This window comes from Nanorana parkeri, unplaced genomic scaffold (genome assembly GCF_000935625.1).
Source record: "Nanorana parkeri isolate BGI_ZX_2015 unplaced genomic scaffold, ASM93562v1 scaffold124, whole genome shotgun sequence".
Lineage (NCBI taxonomy): Eukaryota > Metazoa > Chordata > Amphibia > Anura > Dicroglossidae > Nanorana > Nanorana parkeri.
In genome coordinates this window covers 1,787,142-1,800,009 of record NW_017306392.1, presented here as the reverse complement: position 1 = coordinate 1,800,009, position 12,868 = coordinate 1,787,142, and the positions used below count along the sequence as shown (strand labels likewise).

Sequence of the window (12,868 nt, the reverse complement as noted above, 5' to 3'; positions counted from 1 at the left end):
TATATATTAGGGCTGGTAATGATTAAAAATTTTGTGTTCGATTAATCGCATTTTTTCAAAATCGATTAATTTCAATTAATGATAACGCACATACAGATCCAACTACATTGGCCTATACACATACAGCACAGCAATGAAGTAATAAAATGAACTAGGATCACACTAATCCACCACGTTATTAATCTCACGTGCCCCACTCAAGAGGGAGAAGCAGCACAATAAGCCAATTAGTTGTGCTGCAGTGATCACTCACTAAAATTGAACATAACCATGTAGGCGGAGAGAACAGGGAGACAGAGATAAGCTCATCATTCTGCTGCTTTTCCTTACTCTGTTAAATCACAGGGTGGGGATGAAGAGGGGACTTGTAAGTGTCGCTCAACTGGAGAAAAACCAGGTCTTCTCAGGTCAGTTTTGTGGCAGAGCTGTGTAAATCTCAGAACTGGATGGAATGAAATACAAATCCTTTAGCAAGTAAAACAGCACTTTTATGTCAACTGTGCATTTTCTATGGCTTATTGCATGGAGCACAGCTTTAATAATAATAATAAAAATACATTAAAGGAGAACTATGAGGTGAGTGATTTTCACTCAACCTCATAGCTCGAGCCGATGTGTGACAGTGAAAATGTCACAGGTCGGCTCAGTAGATTGGGAAGTGAGTGAACACATAGCGTTGCTCGCTCACTTCTCGATCATCTCCCTGCAGAGAGCAGTGATTGTCACTCACAGGTCCCTGCAGGGATTCCCCCCGCCCCGATCCTCCAGTGCTGACTGGAGGAACGGACGGGGGAGTGGGCGGGCACAGCCAGCTCTGCCTCTAGATAGGCAGAACCAGCTGTCACTCATGCAGCTGGGTGGATCTCGACAATAATGTCGGGATCCGTCCCGGCTGCGGCGGTCTATGTATACCGCGAGCTGTAGCTCACGATATACTGGGCTTTGGGTCACGGGAGGAGGTTAGTATATGTCCTCCCGTGACCCTAAAGAGAACTATGGGGAAAACACTTACCCCATAGTTGTCTTTTAATGTTTGGATGTAAACATATAAATGACTGTTAAAGCAAACCTTGCACTCCATGCAAGGTCTACTTCTTTACTGCAGGCCCTTCCCCTCATTTTGTTCGGCTTCAAAAACATTTTTTCAAAAACACCCAAGTTAGTTGATATACACACCTTTCCCCTAGCTTCCGAATTGCAGGGGCTGGCATCCCCATCCTTCTAACAAGACAATGAAGATTATCCCAAATCTCACGAAATATGGACTGCTCGGTATCTCTTGGGATTTCATGGAAGCATACTAACATCACCCGTCCTAAGCACCACAGTAGGAAGTGTAAGAACTAAGTCACTTTTTTCCCCCCACACATAGTTTTTACATACAGTATTAGTAGAATGAATTGAGATAGGGAAGGAGCCCTCAGTGCATAAGCAAACCTTGCTATTTAGGTGCGAGGTTTCAGGGCCTGTATCAATGGCCTTTTGTTTGCTTTAAACAGGTTTTGCACTCCCAAACAAGTCTGAAGGAATGCAAAACCTGCTGGAAGCAGGTCAAATACAAATCAGAAGGAGGTCAACTGCACCTGTCATTGAATTCTGAATGATCTCAGAACAGTCTCAAAATAATGCCATCAGCACAATACAAAATCACGTAGAGATAGACCCTAAATCAAGGGTAGCTACACTTCGTCCCTCCAGCTGTGGTGAAACTACAAGTCCCATAAGACACTGCAAGACTGACAGCCACAGGCATGACTTCCAGAGGCATGAGATGGGATGTATAGTTTAACCACAGCTGGAGGGACAAAATTTGGCTACCCCTGCCCTAAATCGTAGCCAGAGCTTCTTTACCTAGATCAACGTCCTCCATTTTGTTAAAAGCAACAGCTGTCGAGTCTCCATTGATAACGTCCAGGAAGAAGTCAGCAGGGTTGTTATGAGCCTCACATTCATAGCCTATTGAAAAGAAAAGTGCAATACATTTAATTCAATTTGCACATCCACATTTTAAGGCTATTGAAACCAGTCAGGAAATACTGAAGCCTTTTGCAGTCTTTATTTGCAGACAAAAAAACGACTAGTGTAATTAGTGGTACAACAGAGGCGTTGGATTAGTGCCATTTCACGGCGGGAATAGCAGATAGTCTGCCAGGGGTGAAAGCCCTACACCTTCCCAGGAATGCTTCTGTTCAGACTGAATGCAGCATACGATTGGAGGTGATTCTGGAAAAGAAATCTACTCAATGGGGCAGAGAGAGCAATAAAACATTTTTATTTAATGTTGTCTGTCTCTCTAGAGGTGAGATTTCTTTTCGTTTTCTGTTCTTCGTGACACCGCTCAAAGAAAGTACTGTAAATGAGAAGATGGGGAATACAGGTGAAACTTGAATAATTAGAATATCATGCAAAAGTAATTGCAGTAATTGCTGCAAAAGGGGCCCAAACCAAGTACTGAGTACATATGCATGCTTATACTTTTCAGAGGTCCGATATTGTTTTATTGATTGCATGTAATATTCAACTTTTTTGAGATTGTGGATTTGGGGTTCTTGGGGTTTTCATGAGCTGTAAGCCATAATCATCACAATTATGACAAATCACGGCTTGAACTATCTTGCTTTGCATGTAATGAGTCTATCTCATATATTAGTTTCACCTTTTAAGTTGCATTAGTGAAATAAATGAACTTTGCACGATATTCTAATTATTCGAGTTTCACCTGTAGAGGCAGCAAAAACGTTAACAGACCTCCTAATGCTCCCCCCTCAAACCAAAAGGTTTTGGCTGGAGATGACCTTGTTAATCACAGTAGCAGATTCTATGCACTTGCTCATTTGTCCTGCACGAAGAATGCTTTGAATCACTTGTTTAAGAGAGAACAATGGACAAATCTTTTTTTTTGGTATAGTTCTACTAATGTCCTCCTTTGACCCAAACTCAGAATATAATGGGTATTTAGTCTGTATATGCTGATAGTGCAGAGCCGCACTGCAGCCGGGAAAGATACCAACAGTATTGTTGGGATCCACCACGCTGCATGATTGACAGCAGCCTCTGCCTCTCTAGAACCAGAGCCAGCTGTGCCCGCCCCCTCCCCTGTCTGTCTCTCCAATGAGCACTGGAGGAACAGGGAGAGGGAAGGGGTGGACTCCCTGCAGGGAGCAGTGCCTGCTCTCTGCAGGGAGAAGCCATAAGCTCAGCAATCAGTAGTTCTTGATCACTCAGTTCTCGAGCTATAGAGCTGGTGTGTGACAGCTGCAGTGTACCACGACAACTCAAACTATTGGGAAGAGTACATTTCACTCTGCCAATAGTTCTCCTTTAAAAAATAAAAGCAAATGTTCTACCCTCATCCCCCACCCTCATTAACATCCCAAATAAGAATTGAACCCATCCAAAATTGCATCACTTACAAACCTCCATCCAAGGTTCTTACCTAGTTGTGTAAAGTACTCCAGTGCACGGTCAGAAGGCCCATGGTACAGTGTTCTTCCTGCAGCCAGTAGCGTGAGACTGTCAAACAGTCTAAAGATGGAATAGCGAGGCTGATGTATAGAAAATATGATGGTCTTGCCTTGCCTTGCCATCCTAATAAGTAAAAAAAAAGGCAAAAGTGAAAATGCTGTCAGAGAAATTGGGACCTATACATATTAATATACCAAAATAAAACAAATAAAATATAAAAAATGCTGCACGGCGATAAACATGCCAGTTATTAGGAAAAGTACACAAAAGCCATTCCAAGACTACAATAGAAAAACTTCAACTTGGCAATTTGCTGAATTGCTAGCGGTCAGCTGTTTCAGCTTGGCTTTAGTGCAGCTATAAAGCTCCTATACAGCTTTATTTTTTAATTCTCAGTCACAATGCAGTGTTGACCTCAGACACATGCACGTTTAACCCTTTCACTGCCACTGCAGTAAGGCACAAGGCTTCCAGCTGGCCAGGTCGGTATCTCTTCCAGCGGCTGCATTCTTGCTTCTGCTTTAAGCTCATGGTCGCAATGCTTGATTTGTGTGCATTAATAATGATTTTAGAATATGTTTATCAAATATAATCTAAAATCATTTGCGAAACGATCACGCGCCCAACAAAATCAGTAGCACAAGCTTTTTATTCTACCAGTCCTGTGCTTTCAGAATATACAGTAATCAGGTGACAAGCAAATGAAAAAGTCATAGAAGATCTCAGCACAGCAGAACCAGCGGTGTGAGCTGGCGTGGTAACAGATGATATAGACCAGGGGTCTCAAACCTCCGGCCCTCCAGCTGTGGTAGAACTACAAATCCCATGAGGCATTGCAAGATTCTCACAGCCACGACTCCCGAAGAGAGATGCATCATGGGATATGTAGTTTCACCACAGCTGGAGGGCTGGAGGTTTGAGACCTCTGATATAGACAATTAGTGAAGTAACTAGAACTTGATGGCTCCTTTACCTTTTCAGCAGCAACAGAACAGCATTGGCAGTGCTAGCATCCAAACCAGTGGTTGGCTCATCTAAGAATAAAATCCCTGGGTCGGTAATGAGCTCCATACCAATATTTGTTCTCTTCCTCTCTCCTCCAGACACACCACGAATCAGCTGAGTGCCAACCTAAAAACAAGTACAAACCAAGGTTCTTATATGGCATACTCAGAAGAAAGAGAACAGCAAAGCTACACTAGCTCTACTCTACCCTTACCTTTGCATCGGCCACTTTGGTCAGTCCGAGTTCTTTGATGATCTGATTGATACGCTCATCCTTCTCCTTTTGTCTCAGGGACCTGGGTAATCTCAAAGCTGCAGAAAACTGAAGATTCTCTCTCACAGTCAACGTACCCATCACAACATCATCCTAAAACATAATGAAACGTATTTACCAACATGCAGGGTCGGAATAGAACAGATCTAAAAAGTATATGGCAATCCACAAAAAAAATAAAATGTTATGCCCAAATTTATCTAGATTCTCTTCATTGACTATAACGTCTCAAATCTAGGGAATAAACTTATACAGCTTTCTTACTGAACGAACAAATCTGACAGATTCGTAGATGGAGGAAACTTCTGCTGTGGCTATTGTATATTGACTGTAGCTCGCGATATACTGAGCTTTGGGTCACGGGAGGACGCTAGTTTATATCCTCCCGTTACCCTTAGGAGGACTATGGGGAAAAACACTTACCCCATAGTTCTCCTTTAAGTACTCTCTGCAGAATACATGGCACTATTGTGATATACAAATGTAAACACAAAGTAACTTACCTGCACTACATAACCAGATAAGCACTTGAAGTTGGGGGGCTGTGGCTTCCCATCTATTAGAACCTCACCAGAGAGGCCATGTGGATCTTTTCGAGCAGCAAGTACATCCAGTAGCCTGGAAGCATACGTAGCAGGTTTAATTCAGTCAAGTATATTTTTTTCAAACTTCGCTCAACCAATACATGTAATGTATAGGTACGCTGAAAGCATAACTGCACATCTACTGATAATCTTACACTAGCCTTTAAAAAGAAAAAACATTTCTAGAGTCAATTTACATTTGTTTTGTTTTTTACACTTTTAACGCCAAACGGTAACTTTTTTATATCTATCTATATAGATTATATAAACTATATAAATTAATATTTGTAAACAAACATGACAAAGGATTCTCAGGGCAGTGTGTTTTAGATAAAGAGACAACAAAGCAGTTATCTCTCTGTGCGTGAAGAATCTCTGAAAATTCAGACTGAAACGTCCAACCAGGATAAGGATAAGGACTCCCCCGCCCCCACTACTCCTCCCCACATGTGATAAAAAGAAAAATTAGTGTGTGCTTTACAAAAAAAAACCCCCAAAAACATTAAATATATCTATATATATATATATATTGATCACAAATACAAACAAAAAAACCTTCTTTTCCATCTAAAACTAGGTACTTTACGGTTTTTATTGATAGGTATAAGTTCCTACATAAAATATTTTTAATACAAGGAATGTGACATAACTATCCCCAAAAGTTTCCAAATATGACATCACTGCTTACCAAATACAACACTGTTTATTTACATTACATTCACAATTAGAATTAGTTGGGAAGCAGGGAAATGTTGCTATAGTGGGCGACTTCAATTATCCGGACATTGATTGGTCAAATGGAACCTCTCATTCTATAAGGCCGGGCCATTTTCTAAACCTGTTATGGGACAATTTCCAGGATCAGATGGTTGATGTCCCAACCAGGAAGAATGCAATACTAGACTTAATAATCTCTAATAATGCGGCCCTTGTTGGGGACATAACGATTAAGGATACATTGGGTAATAGTGATCACAGGATGATTACTTTTAACGTTGGGTACAGAAAAGAGAAGTGCGTTGGTTTGACAAGAACACTAAACTTCAGAAAGGCAAACTTTGTTAAGCTGCGTCACCTAGTATGCGACACTAACTGGTACAACATATTTCTAACACTAAACACTGACCAGAAGTGGGATTGTTTTAAGAACACATTACAAAATGCTTTTGCAAAATGTATACCACTGGGAAACAAAAATAATAGATCAAGAACTAAGACTGCATGGCTAAATAAAACGGTAAAACAATACAACAAAGAAAAGAAGATAGCATTTATAAAATATAAGGTGGAGGGGACTGCATTGGCATTCCAGAACTACAAGGAATGCAACAAGAGATGTAAACAAGAAATTTGGGCGGCTAAAATAGATTATGAAAAGCATATCGTCACAGTCAGTAAAAAGAATCCCAAAAAATTCTTCCAGTATTTAAACAGTAAAAGGGTAAAGAAAGAGCAGGTCGGCCCAATAAAAGATGAAAAAGGGAGATTAGTCACAAACGACAGGGAGAAGGCTGAGGTATTGAATACATTTTTCTCATCAGTATACACTCAGGAAAGTGACGGGTTTAATGGAGATAAGAATGTGAGTAGGTTAGTGCGTAAAATACCGCAGTGGTTGACAGTAACTGGGGTTCAACAAAGACTTGATAAACTCAATGCAAATAAATCATTGGGACCAGATAACCTGCACTCCAGGGTATTTAAAGAACTCAGCCAGGTTATAGCGAGACCATTATTCCTCATTTTAATGGACTCCATAATGACTGGTAAGGTACCAAGTGACTGGCGGAAGGCTACAGTAGTGCCAATATTCAAAAAAGGTCGAGATGCCAACCTGGGAACTACAGACCAGTCCGTCTAACATCAATAGTATGCAAACTGTTAGAGGGAATGATAAAATACTATTTAGTGTATTTTGTTTGTGACAATGGTATTATAAGTGATAATCAGCATGGATTTAGGAAGGACCGTTCTTGTCAGACCAACCTACTAACATTCTACGAATAGGTGAGTAAAGATCTGGATGGAGGGAGGTCGGTGAATGTAGTATATCTGGATTTTGCCACAGCTTTTGGCACAGTAGCACATAAACGCTTAGAACACAAGCTGAGGTCTATGGGCATAGATGACATGGTGTGCACATGGATAGAGAACTGGTTATAGGAACGTGTCCAGAGAGTATTGATAAATGGCTCAGATTGGTCTTTGGTTGAGAGTGGCGTGCCCCAGGGTTCTGTGCTAGGCCCAATACTGCTTAATCTGTTTATTAATGATATCGGGGAGGGTGTTAAAAGGAGAACTATGAGGTGAGTGCTTTTCACTCACCTTATAGTTCTATCCGACCTGTGACAATGAGACTGTCACAGGTCGGCTCAGTAGATCGGGAGGTGAGCGAACACATACCGGCGTTCGCTCACCTCTCGATCCTGTCACGGCTCTCTGCCGTGACAGGGGAGGGGGTGGATTCCCCTCTCCGATCTGCCAGCGCTGACTGGCGGAACAGACGGGGGAGGGGGCGGGTACAGCTGGCTCTGCCTCTAGATATGCAGAGCCAGCTGTCAGTCACGCAGCTGGGCGGATCCCGGCCCAATTGTCGGGATCCGCTTCAGCTGCGGCGTCTCAGTATACCGTGAGCAGCAGCTGTATGTACTGAGTATACTGAGCCTAGGGTGACGGGAGGACGCTAGTTTGTGTCCTCCCGTTACCCTGAGAACTATGGGGAAAAGCCTTAACCCCATAGTTCTCCTTTAATAGCCATGTTTCTCTTTTTGCAGATGATACTAAAATTGGGAGGGTCATAGACACGGACTTAGACACTATAGCATTGCAGAGGGACCTGGATAAAATAGGGGAGTGGGCAACTATATGGCAGATGAGGTTTATTGTTGAAAAATTTAAAGTAATGCATTTTGATGTCAAAAACAGGCAAGAAGAATACACATGGAAACTCCACTAGTGAAGTCAGAAATGGAAAAAGATCTGGGGATCATAGTAAACCACAAATTGAACAATAGCATGCAATGCCAGGCTGCAGCAAACAAGAGCAGAGTACTGTCTTGTGTTAAAAAGGGTATTTACTGTAGAGACAGGCAATCATTTTACCACTTTATAGATCGCTGGTTCGGACTAATATGGAATATGCGGTCCAGTTTTGGTCACCAATCCACAGAAAGGATGTCCTTGAGTTGGAGAGAGTCCAGAGAAGGGCAACTAAAGTATTTAAGGGGCTGGAGGACCTAAGCTATGAGACAAGGCTACTAAATTTAAACTTGTTCACGCTGGAAGTGAGGAGACTAAGAGGAGACATGATTTTGATGTACAAAATGTTAAGTGGTGATGGCAACATCAGCAATAAACTTTTTACTATAAACTCCCTAACAAGGACTAGAGGCCACCATCTAAAACTGGTGGAGAAAAGATTTAACCACAAGGGGAGTACAGGCTTTTTTTCAGTTACAGCGGTTAAAATCTGGAACTTGCGGCGACAAGCAGTGGTATCAGCAAAGAGTATCAGCAAAGAGTATTGAATCATTCAAAAATCATTTAGATACCTTCCTCAGAGACCACAACATACAGGGGTACAGGTACTCTTAAAATCTCGACCACACAGGGATTCATATACACACACACAATCACATAAAGACACACAAAGGTTGAACTTGATGGGCCAGTGTCTTTATTCAACCTCAAATACTAACTATAACGATTAGATAGTATACGGATTCTACAAATGCACTTTCAACAAAGAAAAGGGGGGGGCAAAGCGCTCTCATGAAAGTGGTGGCTGTATTTGAATGTGGTTGCTATGGAGTGCTGCTCTAAAAACAGGAGGAGAAACCTGTGGAGGCAGTGATGGAGAATTAAGAGCGCAACTCCAATGGTGTGAATGGTGTTGAGACAGCCCGTCTCTATAGAATAAAAATTCAAACATTCAAAATCAAGTATAGAACAAATGGGGAACTTACTTGTATGTCCCGGAGTCTGGGCGCGGGGCAGCCCCGATGGAGGATCTGGCGGTTCTGGAATGTAGTGGCCGGCAGATGTGATTCCAGTAGGGAAGGAGGGAAGGACGGAGCGGGACGGATCTTAAGGTCTGGACGTGGCTGCTGCGAGCTGTAGTGTTAGATGTGCTGGTGAGGCTGGGGGTCAAATTTAGGCCGTGGACGGATATGAACGGGGGGGCTGTGTGTGGTCTAGTGGTGGGGCTGTGGGGGTTGTCAGGCGCTTGTCTGAGGCTGTGTGATTTGTGCGCCTCCAGTCTGTGCAGCGATGGCCAGACCTTAAGATCTGTCCCGCTCCGTCCTTCCCTACTGGAATCGCATCTGCCAGCCACTACATTCCAGCTCCATACACCACTCCCAGAACCGCCAGATCCTCCATCGGGGCTGCCCCGCGCCCAGACCCCGGGACATACAAGTAAGTTCCCCATTTGTTCTATATTTGATTTTGAATTTTAGAATTTTAATTCTATAGAGACCGGCTGTCTCAACACCATTCACACCATTGGAGTTTCGCTCTTAATTCTCCATCACTACAAATCCACTTTCGCTGATGTGGCACGGAAGTAAAAATGCCCAAGTAAGATTTCGAAATATGCAATGTCATGTTAGTTACAAATGTTACATGGCTAATGACTAGTACAAAACATTTTAAATGGGAAGCGAAATAAGACAAGCGCCAGCATAAAATACTGAGTACACAATGACTGTACAAAAATACTGCATCAGTCAGCATTCATGAACATGTACAAAATAAAACAGGATTTCCCTTTTCTAATTTATGTCAAATAATACTTTGCACATATCATTAACAACACAAGGCTTCTTCAGTATCATGCAAACTAAAGTTCCATATAACCCAAATGAACTTAAATCGATAGACACGAGATTGAAAACAAAAACGGTTTGAAACCATCTAATCTATGACCGATTATTTATCTTCCTGTACGGCCAGCATTACGCATGATATACTTACTTAGTCTGAAATGATTAAACTTGTGAAGTGTCATACTCATTTCTCAAATGTTATCACGTATGGCCAGCGTTTCATATATTATACCTACGCAGTCTAAAAATGATTACATTATGAACTGTAAATAGATCCATTTCATCAGATCTCATCATCAAGTAGTAATTAAATACAGCAGGGGTGTACAAATTAATATGGAATTCAGGAGCCAGCAGGATATTTTAGGAGCCAGCTACATTAACAACATAGAGAACCTCAAAAGTTAGACGCCGGCTGTAATTTTTAGGCCCCATTTACACCTACAGGTATATGTTTAGGTGCGATTAGGGATTCCTGCATCAGGAACTGGCTTTTTCCAGCAGCAGATATCCCCAATCTGCCATTTACAAGCGGCAGCTGTCACCCATTCAAGTTCAAGTTTATTTCTCGAATTTTAATGAAATGTAATGGCTTCAAATAGCCTGTAAGTGCATGTGCGTGTGCAGACCTTCAACACAGAGAAGGTCACAAAGTTTAGACAGGTTTTATCATACATGGATGTTCAGCTATGCAGCTAAACCTGTTAATCTGAAGATGTGCACTTACAAATAATACACACATAGTCCTAACCAACTCATTTGTGAAACCAAAATATATTTCTTAACAGACAAGCATAGATATACTTCCTACTCATCATGCTAAATTTCCTATATGGAAGGATCTAGAACCTTGGTTAGTTTTAGCTAAATGTATACACGGCTGTAAAAAAGCCATTGATGGAGGTACCCAACCAGCATGTGAACTGAACTCAACTGGCATAAAGTACCGTATTTGCCTGCGTATAAGACGGGTTTTGAAACCTTAAAAAATGGCTACATACAGTATACCGCGCTGAGCCAATCACGGCAGGCTTTGTATTAATGAATACAAAGCCTGTATTCATTAATACAAAGCCTGCCGTGATTGACTTAGCGGAAGACGGAGGACACAGCGGGGATCGTGGACAAGGTAAGAGACTGTAATCCCGAGTGTGGCTCGGGGTTACCGCTTATGGTACTGAAAATTAACCCCGAGCCACACTCGGGATTACAGTCTCTTACCTTGTCCACGATCCCCGCTGTGTCCTCCGTCTTCCGCTAAGTCAATCACGGCAGGCTTTGTATTTCCCTATACAACAATAATAGTACCGTATTTTTCACCAAATCCTTGTGGTGAAATCTGGCATGCGACATTTCATTCTTACAACTCTGGTACTTTACAAAGTCTGAGCCTTTATTTCCTTGCAATCATCAGAAGTCTATGGACAATAGACATATCATTTCACTGGGGATGATATACTAAAAGGCAATTCGGGCTGATCACATTGCAAGGGAATTTTCCCTTTGCTTAGTGAATGAGGTGAAGCTCTACTAACTTCCCCATGCACACAGACATTAAAATGGTCTAACATACACAAGCTTTCCACACAGTAGAAAGAGAAGACAGACTAGAATCTGGCCGACATTAGTCGTTACAGTCTACCTAACTTGAATTGCTTCTGACAGGCCCTAAGAATCTGTAGCCGGCACTTAACAGGCAAATGTCAGTTCTTTAAACAGATCAGTGACATAACCACCCACTAATGGGCAACAATACAAAAATGGCAAAAAGGGAAAAAAAAACATTTCTTTTACAAAACACCATTACATTTGTTACGCTTTATTTTTTACAGATATTTATATAGCGCCAACAATTTACACAGCACTTCACATACTGTACATTCACATCAGTCCCTACCATCAAGGAGCTTTCAGTCTAAGCTCCCTATGTCACATGGTTTAAAAAAGCATGCCATTAGAAAGTTGGCATCACTGATCACCAATATTTTAAATGGGCCTCTAGGAAAAACCTTTTATTAATAGTATGGAGAAGGGTTTCTGTCCTCATTTCTCTGCTGAAGACAAAATCGGGAAGGACAGCGAGAGGGGGAAAGGCAGCAGGAACAAACTAAATTAAATTCTAACCTGTACAAAAAAAAACAAATACTGTCATTTTAGCTTCTATTGCAGACATTTTCACTGTGACTAGAACAAGAAGGGGAAGTCTCCCTATAATGTGAACAAGCAAAGCTATAACAAAAAAACATCATGTGTAAACATATACATACTGTATATAAAAAAAATAATGCCTGCAGTTCCACTTTATTAGTACAATGGTGTACAGAGTACATCCAACTATCTTGTTTCCCACATCATGTTTGTCAGCGCTACAATATGCTTGTGTAACCTGGACCGTGCAAGTTATACAACCTGAACTGTCAGCAACCTGTAAATCAGCAGAGTTTATCACACCTCCACCTTTTTATTGATAAGCAAGAAACATTTCCTGTAAAGTCAGAGCCGCAGATAACACAGAAAACAAAGTTGCTTAGATTTCTACCTTTACATTTAGGTTTTAGAAAAAAACAATACCCAATTCAAGCACTTTGCTGCAGAAAGTATGCCACACCTGTGTTTTAGAGCAGAATTTGGGGCACAAATGTAAAATATATATGGAAACAAAAAGAAAACTTCAATTGCTGACTTTGTTTTAGACAGAATGATTTCCACGGTGA

At 41.5% G+C, this 12,868-nt stretch overlaps 1 protein-coding gene across 1 annotated transcript in view; it reads right to left on the bottom strand.

Annotated features, from left to right (window-relative positions):
- ABCG2 (ATP binding cassette subfamily G member 2 (Junior blood group)) overlaps positions 1–12,868 on the bottom strand; it is a 55,722-nt gene that overhangs the window by 13,882 nt on the left and 28,972 nt on the right. The window contains exons 4-9 of the mRNA XM_018553561.1: positions 10,643–10,692; positions 5,248–5,362; positions 4,685–4,837; positions 4,439–4,596; positions 3,437–3,588; positions 1,852–1,956 (exon numbers count right to left, since the gene is read on the bottom strand). Of these exons, the coding sequence (XP_018409063.1) occupies positions 1,852–1,956; positions 3,437–3,588; positions 4,439–4,596; positions 4,685–4,837; positions 5,248–5,362; positions 10,643–10,692 (733 nt within the window). The remainder of the gene's footprint in view (positions 1–1,851; positions 1,957–3,436; positions 3,589–4,438; positions 4,597–4,684; positions 4,838–5,247; positions 5,363–10,642; positions 10,693–12,868) is intronic.